This window comes from Ciconia boyciana, chromosome 8 (assembly GCF_034638445.1).
Source record: "Ciconia boyciana chromosome 8, ASM3463844v1, whole genome shotgun sequence".
In the NCBI taxonomy this organism is placed as follows: domain Eukaryota; kingdom Metazoa; phylum Chordata; class Aves; order Ciconiiformes; family Ciconiidae; genus Ciconia; species Ciconia boyciana.
Window position 1 is genome coordinate 35264607 of NC_132941.1, and position 16660 is coordinate 35281266.

The following is a 16660-nucleotide window of genomic DNA, read 5'->3' on the forward strand; positions in this document are numbered from 1 at the left end:
AGCTCCTTACTACCAGAAGTATTGTCTCAAAGTCATTACAGAAAGATTGTCAAACTCTTCTTTTCTGAACTAAGTGAACCTTTTTTAATTTCTTAGAACAAGAGAAACAGATGTCAAATCAGCCTTGTAGTTCTTTACTGAACATAGTGACTTGCCCATATCCTTCATAAAGCCCACACAACTGAGCCACACTGTATTTTAAGACTGTTTACAGTAACACAGTGGTACTACTACTGTTACTCAATATTCTGCTCTCATAGCTGCTACAAATCTCTAAGAGCTTATAATTTAGAAGTCACAGAAGGTAACGACCCATACTGTTTACTAAATCACAACTCCTCAGAAATACATTCCTATGTTATGCAAGTACGCTACACATCCTATATTCCTAGAACCATGAGCTCATGTCACTTAATATGATCGCAGAACAGGAATGCTTTTCGCAACACCAGTAAGGTATAGCTAAATATCAGCCCAAGTTCCAAATCTTTAGTTAGTATATTTGCAGAAATTTCCCACATAATTTACCTGAAAATAACTTCTCCACAGATGTTGAAATTTCACGTGTAATGTAGAATGCTAATAGTCAATAATAAGAAATAGATAGATAAAAGTTAACTAATTCTTAGTAAAGGTTAAGCTTATAAATTTCTTTTATCAAATCCTAGTTATTCTTTTAATCTTGTTGAGGTCATCCATACCAAGCTATGGAGAACTTGTTATTAGGCACACAAGTAACTCTCTGATATCAAAGATGCCACTCCATTTAGGTGAGCAGAGAACGTAAGACTATATAGAAAACTCACATTTTTAACCAATCTGTTATCATATAATTTCATTTCTTAATGATTCCTACTCTTCTTTACTGATACATTAAAAATTATCCCAGTCCAATGAAGCTGCAGTTGGTCGGTACCCTCCCAAGATAAAAATCCTGAGCAGGGTGTTATGTACAGGTAGGCATCTGAATTACTGAAAACATGTCACTATTTTCCCCCTCTACATCTGGATTTATGTATATCGAGACTTTGAGTACTGATTAGCTTCATCTTTCGTTAACACCAGCATCCATCAGAGGGAAACTATGTAAGCAAGAGAAATGCCAAACTCACTTTGTCCATAGTTCAGAATGGATGTGAATAGAAATTCTAATCTGCAGGATGATCAAAGACCTCCAAAACCTCAGAGGTAAGGTTGCATGTTCCTAGAATCTATGGTCACAACTCAGCAGGTCTGCATATACTAATTAGGATACAACACAGGAAAAGGTCAACTTCATAAAATACAAAGAGAATTAATACACAGTGACCTTGCCATTTTCTTTGATTTGATTAAGTGTACAACTGCCAGAGGAAGACTTTATGTACTGCATTTTATTCATATCCACTTTGTCAAATATCTCTTGTAGAAAAAGTGTTAATCCCAAGATGCATTTATGGAGACGGAAAACTTAAAAATTTAGTTGTATGTTAAAGAAGGCATAGGTGGCTTTTTTCCTGTTGTTTTGTTATTTTATTACTTCTGTTTCCTACTGACTGTATATTTATCAGTGTTGTTCAACCATAATATAAAAAAAAAATTCCAAGCGAACAGTAGTCCTTGCACTTGTATTCCTCATACCTAGCTATACAGCAGTCTACTATGTCTGTCCTGGCTGAAATTTCTCTGCATAGTTTGTGCTCCTTGGTGCCCTGGGGCCAGGCTGGCAAACTTGCTCATCTGCCCTTGGGAGCAGCACTCCGGGATCCCAAACAGAGCCCTGGGGATTTTCTGTGGCATCCACTGCCATTTCAGCTCCACAATACAATTCTCTCAGACAACAAGCAGGCCTTCCCAAAACTCTTTTGGAGATGAGACATTTCACCACTGGCCGATGCCAGAGCCAGGTAGTGGTTTAGGCATGGGCCACCACAGAGTCCTTGTATTGAAAAGAAAGCTCTCTATTAAATAGGAACCATCAAAACACATATTAACAATGAGATTAGAAAGCTGAATCCATTCCTCCCTCCCTTTGGGTGCGTTGAGGGGGTTTTTTTGTTGGTGAGGGGTTTTTTTGTTTGGGTTTAATAACAGTTTCCATGTTTCTTTTTTCACTGACAGTCTTCATAGTGACAGTCCATTTTAGGGGATTTAAAAAAATAAGTTTTACAAATAGCATTTTAGCCTTTGAAGTCACACTTTCATGTATAGGGCTCTTCCAAACAGTAGTCTAAGTGGTAAATCTTGTAAGAGCTCTTGGGCAAACTCTTTGGAGAGTATAACTACACCTCTCCTACGCAGTGTATTTCAGCGGTGCTGACTATCACTTTCCTCACGCATGGGAGTACAATTGAGAATGGGAGCATTTTCCTGGAAAAGATCTGCACTCCTAACAATTGTAGTACTGAAATGCGTAACATTCAAGTGCAGCCTCTCTCATACACAACTATCAGCAACTACTGACCTCATTAATAACAGAAGAAAAAATAGAAAAAGGTGTTTTTGAAGAGACTCCTTTTCTATTTTCTCAAGAAAAATATCAAGATGCTTCTGATATTTCTTGAAGAAAATAAAATTGTTGTAGATTTGGATATATATATATATTTTATCAGTAGTACCACAAGGTAGCACCAGCAGTACCATTAAGGAGGTAATTACTTACTTTTGTTAAAGCTTTTTTTAAAGGGTTTTTTTTTTGTGGGGTTTGGGGGTTTGTTTTGGGATCAGTGGTTTTTCGGTTTTTTAAGCATTTCACTACCTGAATAGCATGTGACATGCAATGAAACGGCCATGAATGCAACAAAAGCCAAAACACACAGCAAGGATTCACCTCCTAAATAAGAGGCTTACTTTCAGAACCAGCGACAAGGGGAATGTATACTTAAGCTTCCAGGTAGCCATCAATTTTTGCATTTAGCAATTCAGTATGTGCAATGAGTACATTTCAGTTCAAGCACTGGTTGGGTCAGGAGGAGAAGATTGTTTTGGTTTGGTCTTTTATTTGGGGTTTTGAAGCAGGGGGGTTGTGTGTGTGTTTTTAGGTTTTTGGTGGGGGTTTGGGTTTGGTTTTTTTTTTAAGAAAATTGACTGTCTTTGTGCCTAACACACAGAAGGTCCAAAGAAAAGCTTTTTCAGTTTTCAATTAGAGTTAATTAGAAGAGGAAAAATCTATTTCCTAAGTTTTACTGTGAGCTTGTTCTGAATTTTCTGTTATGCATTATTCTTCCCTTCAGCCATGATTCAGATTATGCTTTTCAACATCCACCTTCTCTTCCTATTTTTTGTCCACATTTCTAACAACTCTCAATGTTCTTTTGCATTATTTAACTATTTTCATCTGTGTTGGAGCTACCACAGTTCAGTACCTCCACAAAATTTAGTTTATATTCTTCATCTTCTGTGCTATTAACAAAGATATTAAACATTAGAACACATATAATAATATTCCCTGGTTAGGCTTTTCCCAAAGCTCCAGCCTCATCCATTTAGCATTATTCTTTGTTTACAGTTGCCCTGCCAACTCTTAGATCATACGGCAGCATCTCCATCGCAGTCAATTTGAATCAATTTTTCAAGTAAGATTTCATGAAACAGAGTATCAAATGCTTTACTAAAGTCCAAATATATTATATTTACTGCATTCCCTTCGTTCACCAGATTTGTAATTCTATCAGAAAGGTAATAAAGTTTGATATGCCTTTCACGCCATACTTTTAACTTTCACATTTTCTAACTAAAACATATTCATCACACTGTACTTGCAAAATGCAGAACCACTGTACATGCAAACCTGAGAAGAAACAGTTTTGTGGTCCCAGAGGTGGAACAAACTTTACTGTGTGAGCACAGGCTGAACTCATTTAAATCTCATCTCCCACATAAGATGACTGACCTCTCATTGTGATTCAGCATACACACAAATAAATCTAGGGTGATTAAGCTGCCTTTGATACAATTTGTACAATTCTATATAGCTCCAAAATCCAAATCACAGAGCTGTATGCAATCAACTTCAATTAATTCTAGACAACAAATGTGTCCTTTAATGAACAAACACACACCAGCTACATTTTTTTTCCTCCCAAAGCCAGACATCATGGCTGCTTCTGAGGTCAAGCTGTGAAAACAGTGGAAGCAAGACACAAATTATGGATGGCTGTTCTCATCTGCTGGCATCTCTCATTCTTGGCTCTGAAATGCATGTTATGATGGCTAGAGAATCACCGTCACTCAGCTTGCACCTGGAGGCTGCTTCTTTGATTCAAATATAGAGATATAAATGTTTACTTTTCAGCATGTATTTTGCACTGTGAAAGCAACAGGCTACAACCACTGGACAAAGGCACAGACTGGCTGCTGCTGTGCAGGACTTTCATCAATACATCCTCCACTCCCCTTCTCAATTACACCAGTATAGACCATCTTATTTTAAAAGAATAAAGAGTGGTTGCACAAAGAATACAAGCCAAAGCTAATTGCTTCCTGAAAGCAACTAACTTTCTACATGAGCAAACCAAATTGAGCTTCAAGTCCCATTAACTGCGAGGCAGATCCCCAGGTGGGGTGGATGGGTACATTACTGGGTACAGATTACTAGCTTTTCATGCTATGCTTTTTAATAAAAAATAAAAAAGCAAAATGATCCATGAGAATACAGTTCCCTCTGTTTCTCTAGAGCACTCTGGGTTCTCTATCCCACTCTGCTCTAGCTGTTTTCCTTGTGACCTCTATAATTCATGTGTCCTTAGTGAGAGAATCACCTCAGACCCACCAGTGGGACACATCTCCCTTGTGAAAATCGCAAGTTCGTGCTAAGACATGTCAAGTACATTGTGATGTGTCAGTTGCTCCCTGCAGCAGAATTAGCATTACAAAAAACATTAAAAAAAAAGAAAACAACACTAACATGTTCATTGGCCTTTAATTTAATATAGATTCCTCCTAAACCATAGACAGTGAGCCTTGCTCAACCACAACACAACCAGACCAAGATAATAACCTACTATAGCATTTTGTTTTGCTTTTACTGCTGTGGATCATTCGGTGACAATTTCTCCTGCCACGCTGCTAGGTGGGAGTCATTTGCCGTCTCTGAAGAGCCGCTACACCACTGACACAGAAAGAGGCAAGCCACTCTTTGCGGCACACTTGGCTGAGTGGCTGGGACAGAGCCCAGTGCAGTAATGCTCTCGTGCGGCAAGTGCTGCCGCTCTTCCTCGCTCTGATTATGGCTTCCTAGACAGCACATTCCACTCAGCACAAGCGTTCATGCAATCAGATACTATTCCACTTGAGCACAGGTGACAGGCTCCAAATCATGATGCCAGGCTTCCTTAGTCCTCACAGTGACAGGCTAAATTTGAGATCACTGCTAGTGATTTTCTTTGACAGTGCCACAGTACACGTTACTCTCTGTGCTGCTCACACACCAGGGTGCAGTGCAAGGTAGCTTGTTCCTGGCATTCGAAAGGGGCTTTAATTGACTACTCCAAAATAAACATCCAAAACCACTTTTCAAACGAGAAACACTCTGATCTGTCTCAAGGATATACTTCCATTTCTTCTGCTTTTAAAACACCCACTGACCATATGTGGCGGTGTGCTCCCCCCCCCCCCCCCAGCTCCCCAGCTCCCTGCACAAGCAGTAACCATCAGTGGGAGTCATCCTGATAGCTGCATCCAGTTATCCTGGACCTTGAGGACAAATGGCAACAAAGTAGCCATTGGCTGCTTTGAAGCAAGGATCTAAACCTCTTGCTGATATGCAAATATGACCATAAGTCAATCATCTTACTCCTTAAATAGTGGACAGCCCAGGGCCCTTTGAGCTCTCCTGCACGGCAGCGGGCTGCACGCCAGGATCTCCCCTTGAGCAGGGACGCCTCTCAAGGTTACTCCTCGAGGTTGAGAGATTCCTTGCCGCAACAGATCCTCGGTAAGTGACTAACAGCATGCTAAACTTTGAAATCTTAGCTAAGTGATATAAAGGATTGACTGCGCACATATAATCCTTTAGATATAAACCGTTGACCAAGTCTGGGACTAGGACTGGATCTAGCCGCACCTAGACTCCTCTCTGGGAAGGAGTTTAGAAAGCAAGGGGAACTTTTTCTGAACCTCATGACTCAACGGGAGGGTCTCCCTGACAGTTTTGTCTGACCCTGTCCTCTATGCAGTAAATAATCAAGTGTGCCTCGCCATCGAATCTTGTTAAAACACTGTCGCATTGAACTTTGTTAACTCCCTATTCTGTATCAATAAACTATATTTTTAGTTCTCTCTTACGAGTGAAGTGCACTCTCACTCCATCCACGACACCATACCGTTAAGTTGTCAAAGTACAAAAGATTAAGAAAAAACAACAAAACTTATTTCGTATACTTGGCATTGGTATCAGGGTTGAGTAGAGAGGCAAATCTAGGAGCAGAAAAATCTTTGTAAACGTACTGCCAGTCATGGAAAAAAACATTTACAAATGATGCGCTGGCTGTATTCACCAGGATTAGTAATATTACAATTAAGGGACTTATAATGAATATAGTTTAAATCATTATGAGAATCCCTATTAAATGTAAACTCAAAACAATTATTATTTTAAAAGGCTTTAGCTCTCTACTAAGAAAAAAATGTATTTTTTTAATTCTCCTTTTTTGAGATACCTCCTTTAATCCTCAAATCACTAGAAAATGAACTACAGAAAAATGTTTAAGGTTTTATTTTATGTCTCTTGCTCAGACAAACCAGACAAGATGTAGCAAACATGATCAGCATAGAAATAAAGCATCCTGCCAAAATCAGACTAGTCAGTAAATACAGATACTCTTTGTTTAGACATTTATTTTATGTATACAGAAGGTGAAAGTTAGCTATGCCACAATGTCAGGTATAATCTGGTTCAGTGCTCCATAAATACTGTTGTATTATCTGCCAATGTCCCTGAAAGTCCTTAGCTATCCAGCCCTTGTTCCTGGGAACTGCTTCCCAGTCCCTACTGCTACAACATCGAGCCATTTTAGTACCAGATATTTGAATTCTAATGAGATTTCACTTATAGTCAGTTACTCAACATGTTACAGATTATTACAACACTATCACTCACCACACTAACCTAGACTTCAAAGGAGTAAATTCTAGGGAGTAAATCCTATTCCAAATGCCATAGATGGCACTGAAATTACTGACCTTCTAAAGGAGAAAAAAAGTGATCCACACAACCACAACCCCCAGTTTCATTGGTACCAAAGTCTTGGAAGAAAGACTGCGAGAGAGTTCTCCCCTCTGATCGATAGCAGCTCCTCAGATTAATAGGGCACCGTAGCTACCAAGCCATCACCACTGTTCCCCCGTCCCTTCTTAGGGGTCTGTATCTATTCATCGTGTTGCAAACAATGTCACTCGGATATTTTCTTTTGTCAGCTCAGCTCTGATTTCATCATCAGGGGTTATACCAAAGCATCACTTCTGAATTTAACACTTCTGATTATCTTACCTGTTCCACTCTGTAATACCACTTTACAGTACAATGTTTGTATTATGTATATGGCATCCGGGGTGATGGAGCTAACAGAAAGCCATTATCCGCAGGAATAACTTAAAAGTTTACTGTGCCGATACAAACAAATTCCCCAAGCATAGATAAACCATGCAACAACATCTAATTCTGTGCATGGGAATTGAAGTAGTGATATAAACATGGAGAGAAAGAGGAAACAAAATACATACAATGCTGATAGATGGTAAAAAGCAGAAGGCACATCCCGACCAAACCACAAAAAGAGAATGAGGGCATCACTGTGCTAGGGCTCAGTGGATGGGTTTGTGTTCCTTCAGTGCATATTCTCCCACAAACACATGCTCATGTGCCTGATGTGCAATGCCACCATTATCATTGCAAGCGCAGCCAAAAATATCACAAGAAATAATTACCTGCAGATGACGAAAGAAATGAGAGGACTCTAGCATAAGGTGGACCGAGACAAATGCAAGGTTTGGGAACTGTTTCAGTTAGGGGTTTTTTGTTGTTGTTTAATTTTGTTTTAAGCAATGTTCCACATGGGTTAACCTCACATTGCTGCCCAACACTGAAATGACACATGGCCACGGAGTTATGCCTTGTGATAATTTGGCAGTTTCCAACCCTTGTTTCTAATCTGGGAAAAAATGCAAACCATTTATCTAAGTAGTAGCAGCACTTGGGACCCTAAATAACACTGACTTGTTTTTCTGCCTTTCTTTTCTGTCTCTCTAGATGTAATTTGCAGCGTCTCTGTCATTAGTTTCCACCTTGTGGGAAGTGTTCTTGTATTCATTTCTCCCACTGAACAAGTCAGCAGAGGGTGAGCGCTGATGTTTAATTACTGGAGCTCTATGATCAGTTCTAAATGCACTCATCTTAGGATGCATCTTCTTATTTCCTATCATACTTGTTTTCTGTTATCCTGTTAAATTAAGGACAATGGGGATTGAGTTCAAGCCAAATATAAGAGTGGCCTAATGAGTGGATTCTCTTTCCTCTTCCAGTAAAGGATATTCCTCCCCCAGTAGAACAACAACAACAAAATTACTATTTCTTACATAGACACTGTCTTTACTTCTACAGGAAGGATGAAATGGCTGCTGTGAAGCCTCATTTTCACCCATATGCTTTTTTTCTTTAGATAATACTGTTTTTCCTGGTACTGCACTGATACGTTTACCCTAAAGTCAGTAGAAGTCCCATTGACTTCATAAATGTCCCACTCTTTTTCTATTGTATCCTTTCATCCTTTGCTTCTAAAAGGAGTACTTTTAAGATCACCACCTTGTCATCTGGACATTTATTGGTCCTTGCAAATTCATGTTACACACTGCAGTTTTTCCTCTTTCTCCAAATGCCAGGCTGACACTTGACCTGACTTTCAGCTCTAAATGCCTTTCTGCTTCAAGTTTTCTTTAAGTGTTTACAATTTTCTATTCTATGCCTGGGATCAGCGCACTGCCCATCCTTCATTCTGGACTGGACAGCTGCTTCTGGTTGGCTAAATTTTAACACATCAGCAAACATTAATTCTAGATTTTCCACAAACCCAGTACTATAATGCTGCACATTTAAACCACAACCCAGTTTCTTCTTGAGGATGCACTGTTAAAGAATCTCAGAACTCAAATTTTTAGACCAGTTTTTGCCTTTAATTCTTATGTCCTACTTTCCAGATTTTTGTAATAGGTTTTGCTCTTTAGCTTTCTTTGCCTCAGTTAACCTAAAACTACTAAAAACATGGAGAGTTTCAAAGCCTGTTCCTACTCTCTCATTAAAGCCATTCTTCTACCATCTTGCTGCGCAAGCCAACTGTTGCTTCAGGTGAAAAATAAAGTGCCTTCTAAATCTCCTTCAGTTGTTTTATACATTTCCAAAGAGGTTCTATTCCAGTGAGGTATTTCCTCTCTTCCCTCCCCACAATTTGCTTACCTTGTGGCTGCAGTCATCACTCAGACCCATGAATTGGAAAGAGATCTGTTTAGCCTTGCATCAGACTTTCTAACTGATCAGTATAACCAGCATCAGCCTCTGCACAGGGCAATCCACATCAGCTGCCTATTGCCAAGCAGTTCTGAAAGGTTCAGTACTCAACACAGGACAAGCTGAATATAGCTTCAGTCAGAGCTATCACCAGCTACAGTGAGAAATTGAGAGCATACCCAAAACAAACGGTTGTCTAGCTAGCTTATAGACAAAAGCTGTATTTTTAAAACATAAACAAAGGAAAAACAAGGCTTATCCATTGAAGGACTTGCATTTCCTGCAGAGATACAGCACAGGTAATTAAAAAGACAGACAACAGGATGCTGATTGATGCTATGGCCCCCAGCAGCGCAGTAGCAAAGTACAAGCCTCCATCATCTCAGTCTTAATCAGAGTTTGGTACAAGTTAGACTGAACCAGCTGACACCTCTTCACTGGCACATGGCCACTTCTGTGAATGGAGCTGTTGATCTCATTACAGTTTCTAGTAAATTATAGCAGACACATCACTAGTTATCAGCACTACTGTGGCACTTGGAAAGGAAGTTAAAGGTTGGAAAGCTCTGGCCTCCAAGCAGCCCTTTCTCCCACAGAAGAGTTCCCATCACATCAAAGTTGGTAAGTACTGCTAGATGTGGTAATAGTGACAGACACTGACAGATTCAATTCTGTTTTGATGGCAATCCAAAATGTCTATTAGGAAATTAATTCATGCTAAAGAAATAAATCTACTCTCTTTAAGAGGTCACTTTATAATTAATTATATTCCAGCTTCTAAAATATTTTGCAGAGTGCAGTTCTCTCTAATATAATTATCTCACAAACTGCATTTTGTGGCAAATCTGAATTGAGAAGTCTAGTCTGGAATGCCAACAGTGAGACTACTTTAATATGAAGCTTCAGTAGGTGTTTATAACAAGTATTGGCAAAAGCAGGTAATAAAATACTGCACAGCCTTAAGACAAAAATTAATGACACAATAAACAGTAAGAAATTAAGAAGCTGGCATGTATTCTGTTCCAGAAGCAGAAATGACACAATCAGTTGTCTCTTAATGTTTGCTTTCATACTGACTAATATTACAGACCTTGTTCAGATGTCTGAATTATCACACCTAATTTCCCATAGCAGACCTCTTCAGTCGCCATCCCATGGGCCTTTCCAGGCACAGCCCAACAGCACCATGTTCATGACATGGGCAGCTGCCTGCACCTGGCACAGCCCCTCGTGCCTCCAACACCCTCCCAACAACTCTAAGTGACACACTCACCACCTCCGCTTTCCCCCAGCACAGTGGAAGGCATTGCTCAGCTACTTGGAAGCATTTCCCTTTGCAGAGGGCTGTGTGTACAGCTAACGAAGAGATTTATCCACATCTAAGCCTTGCTCAGGACCGGGCACACACATGGGAGACTAGTACCAGCATACCTGGTAAGGCAGCTAAAAACCAAGCATCAGATCCTTCCACTGCACACTGGGCAATCATTCCCACCAAAAACTTTCCCACTCATCTTCCCATCCCACCCCACTCCTCTTCTCCATCATCCTCTCCTGTCTTCACCTCTGCAACCTGGGTTTTTGGTCACCTTTTTTTCACCCACTATCTCCTTCAATATTTGCTCCCTAACTCATTCCAGTTGGCCAGATCCTCACTTTTTTCCTCTCGTCAAAAAGGTGATTCTGTTCCACCTTCACATGGAGGAATCTGAAATTTTGCTTCTTTCTCAGAGAAACACAGCTCAAACAATTAGCAATCACCCAAGACTTCAATAAGAGTTCGAGTCAAACCTTTGAGAGATTCAAGACAAATAGTGTTCCAATGGAATTCCAGTCCTCCTCCACCTTATGTTAAAAGATCCTCCCCTGTTTGGCAGTTACAAGCAACTTGGAAATAATGAGACTAAAAATACATTTTTAATTCTATAGGAAATCCTGACATTTCAGATCATTTTTTTTTTCTATATCAGAACAAAAGGCTAAAACTCTGAGGCTGCTAAGTCATACTCATTTCACAGCATTATACAATGGTAGTGTAAAATAGTAAATCAAAATCTCAAACATGAAATATTAGCTAAATTAGTTTCAGAAAACCACATATTGTAATAAAAATAAACAAAACAGTGTAACATTAATCAAAAGAATTAGCTATTATCAGAACAAAAATGAAAACATTTTTTCATAAAAATACAAACATTCCCACGATGGATTTTTACCAAAACTACATTTCTCTCCTACCGCTGTTTTGCAGTCAGAAAGGTACTGTACAGTTTTGAAAAACTTCAAGGTACTATCCAGACTTCAGGGTACTTTAATCCACCCATAACATTACAGTCACTACACATTTAAGATGAGTGTCCTTCACCTTGGCCAAATTCAACCTTATCATGATAGCATGATACCCACCCTAAGCTAACAGAGCCTTGCACATACAAACACTGATTTTTTTTGTTGTTGTTTCTGGTGCTTGTGTCTTAATCCTCCTCATTTAGAGGACTAAGCATGATATTTACAAATATTCCGTAGCAAGAAGTTTTAATCCACAACTTCCCACCCACACCCTGTATTTCCTGGCTGCTGATTTGAACAACAAGGTATGCTTGAAATTTGTGGGCACAACTTTCTCCATGACTGAAACCAAAATAAAATGCTTCTCAATGGGCATTTATTTTATGTGAAAACTAACTCTTAATTTTATCACTTCATTGCAGAATTCAACTTTTATACTACATCCTGACTATAGCAAACTGGGCATTTCTGAGAAAAGCCTCAAGGCAAATAGCATTTTAGGCTCCCTTTGGAGATTCTATTCACTCATGACCATATCAACCATATTTGAGTCAGAGATCCATCAGAATTAAGTCTCCTACTTCAAATGACCAAGAGGCCAGGTAATGGCTTCCTACCAGTTCCCCAAACACTCTCAGGCATGCAGGTGCTCTCTCCATGTACTTCAGTGGTGTTCCTTTACACAGAGGAGTCTACAGTTTGGGCAATAAAAGACCCTTGAGCTAGAATCAGAAAAAGCTATCAGGTAACATAAGTTGCTTCATGACTCACTGAAGCCTTCTGGCTTCCTTCACACAGACTGAAGCATAACAGACCACAGAGAAAATGACCAAACTCAATCTCTAAGCTCTGATAACAACAAAATAGCCATGTGGACTTCCAGTTAAGGAGAGAAGCCTAAAAGATTTTCAGAGCTTGTCTGTCTCATGGTATTTTAATTAGATTGCTCTGGACCTCAAGTCATGCAGCAAGTCTCTGGAGCAAGCTGGTATACAGTTTTGACCTTTTTAGGTACTATCAATAGAATTCAGTGTCTCTTGCAGATGTGAATGAGTTGCTAGCCAGAATACAGATTTGATAAAAGATTTAAAGAAAAAGCTTCATAAGTTATTTGCAATTATTATGAAAAGTTTGTTAGTGAAGGTAGTAGCAATGTAAACAAGAACACCTTGGTAGCAGCCAACCCAGAAGACACACAAACACCATTTTTTTTTAATACGATAATTAATACATAGTGCTGTCTGTTTAGTATTAATTCACACTGAACTACTGTCACCTAAATGGCACAATAAAGCAGCAAGCATATATCCTATAACCACATACACCAATCTTTGGGATGCCCAGCTGTCCTTTGCCAGCTCAAAGCTCTGATTCCATCAGTCTCACTTATGGCAGTAATGCTTCTTCAATGGAGATACAGAGTACATATGAGGGCAGTTCACGTCTACAGGATCAGACCCCAGAATTATTTGTGTGAGAAGTATTTGACACATACTTACCTAACCATATAAATAAAAATGGCACCCAGATTTTAAATTATGAACCAGAAGTATAGGACTACAGTAGTTAAAAAAGGCAATTTAGAACAACAGATATTATTATAGAAATTCCACTGATTCTGAAAAAAAAGCTGCAGTACAGAATCTATGGTTTCAAAATGTAATTTCAGAAAAATACTGACTGCAATCTGAATCTAATTTTATTTTCTATATTCAAATTTGGTTGAATACATGCTATGAGTATTGTCTATTAAAAAGCCCATACAACAATTTTCTAAATATCTCATTTGCAATTCTGCTCTATCATTGAAAATTTCTAGTACTGCAGCTGCAAAGGCTGCTAAATCTGCCTGGTTTTCTGACCATTTGCAGTTACACACAAAAATATTTGGGCTGCTGAATTCCTTCAGTCACATTTCTGTTAGATTACAGACACTTCAGCTCAGTCCCCCACCCCCTTTCTCCTTGTTGGGGCTTTAGGTTACGTAACAGGCTGTGATACAACATAGAAATATGTACTATAACCAGATGCAACACAAAAAATAAGGTCTTATCATAGGTATACAGCACTGGAAAGGATATTCTCTGGATGCTGTTTGTTCTGTCGTCATGTGTCCATAGATTACACTACATGTTTAATAAAAATACAAAGAAATTTTTTTAAAAGATGCTTCACTAACACAACTATAATCTCTTCTGCTCTGCTTCTTTAATCCCTGCAGATCTTTTTAATAAGCCTCTCCCACAGAAACCGATTAAAATCCACATCTTTCATATCTTTTGATTACAAGAATAGCACAAAGAGTAGTTCATATAAAGTGTTAGTAATTATGCCAAAACTGCATTTTAACAGACTGTTTCCTTTGATTTATTTATTTCTGGTTGTCCATGAACGAGCATAGTGGGCCATTACATTACAATATTTCAGCATCAACAGGAAATCACAGTCCAGTATACAATCTACTGCATGACAATTCTAGTATAGGAATGAAACAAGAAATCAGCTACGTCGGTGGTGGTAATTACAAAGGAAATTACCTTGGTACAATCTGAAATTCACTTAAAAGCATGAATATTTACTACTTATGATAGGTAAAACCATAACTCCCCTTGTTTCAGGCCTTAGGTCAAAAAATAAACAATTCAAAGTTAAACTTAACATGAATCATCTCTATTTAGGAGTAGAATAAACTTCTCTGTGATGGGACCTCTCAGCTTTCTGTTAAAGCATCTATTAAACGCTATTGTGGCTCTTTTGTATGACATAAGTCATTAGAAATTAGCTTTTTACTACATGATTTTGCAGTCCCTGCTTCAGTTTTGAAAACTCCCGCAGTCACACTGGCTGCAGAATGGAAACTGCCAGGCAGCAGCACAGCCAGAGAGCACAGAGCAAGGGCCTTGCCAGTGTTCTGCTGAGACTTGGTAGGAGACTGCCTATGAATTAAAAGGATGAGGAAGGAATGACCCTTCACTACAAGGAGTGATAAAGAAAAACCTAGCCCTTTGCTGTATCTATTATTTCCCAAGGCCTTCTGAAATCACAATCTCCAAATAGAAGCTACACATATAGGAGAAAGTTACTGAAGCCCAGAGTTACAAATCCTCATGAAGTACAAAACCACTGTCTTCCTTCCAGAAGATGAACACCATAGCCAACACTTATCCACTGAATGGATGTGCTACCAGAACGTCAGGGAGACATGTCAGACAGAACTGAAAATATTCACGCAAAATGCATTATTTACTGTAAAAGTACAATTCTTCTGTATTGATAGCTATGGAAAAAGTATAAGAGAACAAGTTAACATCAGCAGCCTTTCCCTCCATGGCCTTCCCCTTTGTTCCTTAAGCAGGTCCAGTCTAGCTTCTCCCAACGTTCCAGAAAAATGTCACCTTGAGTGGCATCTTTAGGACACCTTATTCCTTGTGCAGCAAAACCAGCTTCATCAAATAGGTACAATTTAACATTAAAGTGAAAAAGACTGAAAATTATAAACTGTTAATACATACAAAGTAAAGCAAGATCATAAAACATACCAGGGATTGTTAACTTATCAGACTTCCTTGGTTCAACAACTCAATGATGAATCTCACAGTGGAATCCACTGCTTATTATCTGAAACCTAACAGAAGCTTAATATGGTCCAGGCTGCTCTAACTTCCAGCATTTCCTGTCTTCCCTAGGACTGCATGTACTTTAGCATAAATTAGTCTAATCCAAACAGTCCGCAGAGTGGGGACTTGTTTCCATTCTCTGGTTCCAAGGTAAACCCTTCAGCATCATTAGGTAGGCAGTAGAGAGCAATATAACATAATTACACACACAACCCAGGGTTATCTGCAAAAAACGAAACCCTTGCAAATCAAGTAATGTTTTGGATGTCTGTGGGTAACCATGAGAGAAGTCTATCACACAAACACTTCACTAATAGTTTCCCAATCTCTGACCTCCATTGCCAGCTCCCTCACCCTCAAGAGTGAATTCTGTTGTCTTCTCTGACTTTGTGCAGGTTATCTGACAACATCAAGAAAGGACTTTTAAAGAGATTCAATTCATGCACGTGAAAATGTCACTTCTTACCACGGTTTACAGCTCAATTTTTGATGAAGGAATAGGATTTTGAACAATTCTAACAACTCAGAATCTACACATTAATAACTCATGGCCAGGGCCAACTGACCAACCAAGCCTGTCTCCAAAGAGAAGCTCTGCAGTACACAGCTGAAGCGTGGTTAGCCATTTCTTACAACACAAGCAAGAAAAAGGGCAAAGTAACCCCCATCTTGGTGACCTCACCTCATAATTAAGAAAATGGTAAATTCTATCAGACTTCTAGTAAATCTTTGTACAAAAAAAACAGGTCATTTAAATTCCAGGTAGCCTGACCTTTTAAGCATTTGTAAAAATAATGACTTTTCATGCTTAATCAAAACTGACAGATACTTTGAGTGAATTTATTTGCTAATAGCTGATTTCAAAGTGATAAGTATGTGATCTAATTCACAAAGTGAGGTGATAAATATTTGTGTCTTGTTATTAATTGTTGACCCACTGTACAAAGTATTTATGCACAGTTATCCACATGATTGCTCCTATTTAATACTTGACTTCTCTTCTGAGACTACCAATCAAGTTGTCAGGGTCACAAGGTTTGTGCAGGTATCCTGTAAAAAAAAAAACAAAAACACAAAAACAAAAACAAACTAACAAGCAGTATAAAATACCTACCACATTTCTTACAGCCACCTAAAAGCTTATCAGGTGGTTAAAATTTGACTGATATGATCAAATTGAAACCTATGACCCAGTGTGGAGGAGGTTTCTCTATCTCATTAATAGTCCTGAAGCAGCTCCTTAGTAGAGAAACATTTTGCTTAGTGCCCTGTTTCT

General features: G+C 38.9%; 1 protein-coding gene across 8 annotated transcripts in view; it reads right to left on the reverse strand.

Moving 5' to 3' along the window:
- GRID1 (glutamate ionotropic receptor delta type subunit 1) overlaps nucleotides 1-16660 on the reverse strand; it is a 558755-nt gene that overhangs the window by 355485 nt on the left and 186610 nt on the right. Inside the window, exon 1 of one of the 8 annotated variants that reach the window (XM_072870424.1) lies at nucleotides 12385-12441. The exons of the other annotated variants lie outside the window; for them this stretch is intronic. Within the exon in view, the coding sequence (XP_072726525.1) occupies nucleotides 12385-12409 (25 nt within the window). The 5' untranslated portion in view covers nucleotides 12410-12441. Of the gene's footprint in view, nucleotides 1-12384; nucleotides 12442-16660 lie in introns of those variants that run through there. 8 annotated transcript variants of the gene reach the window in all.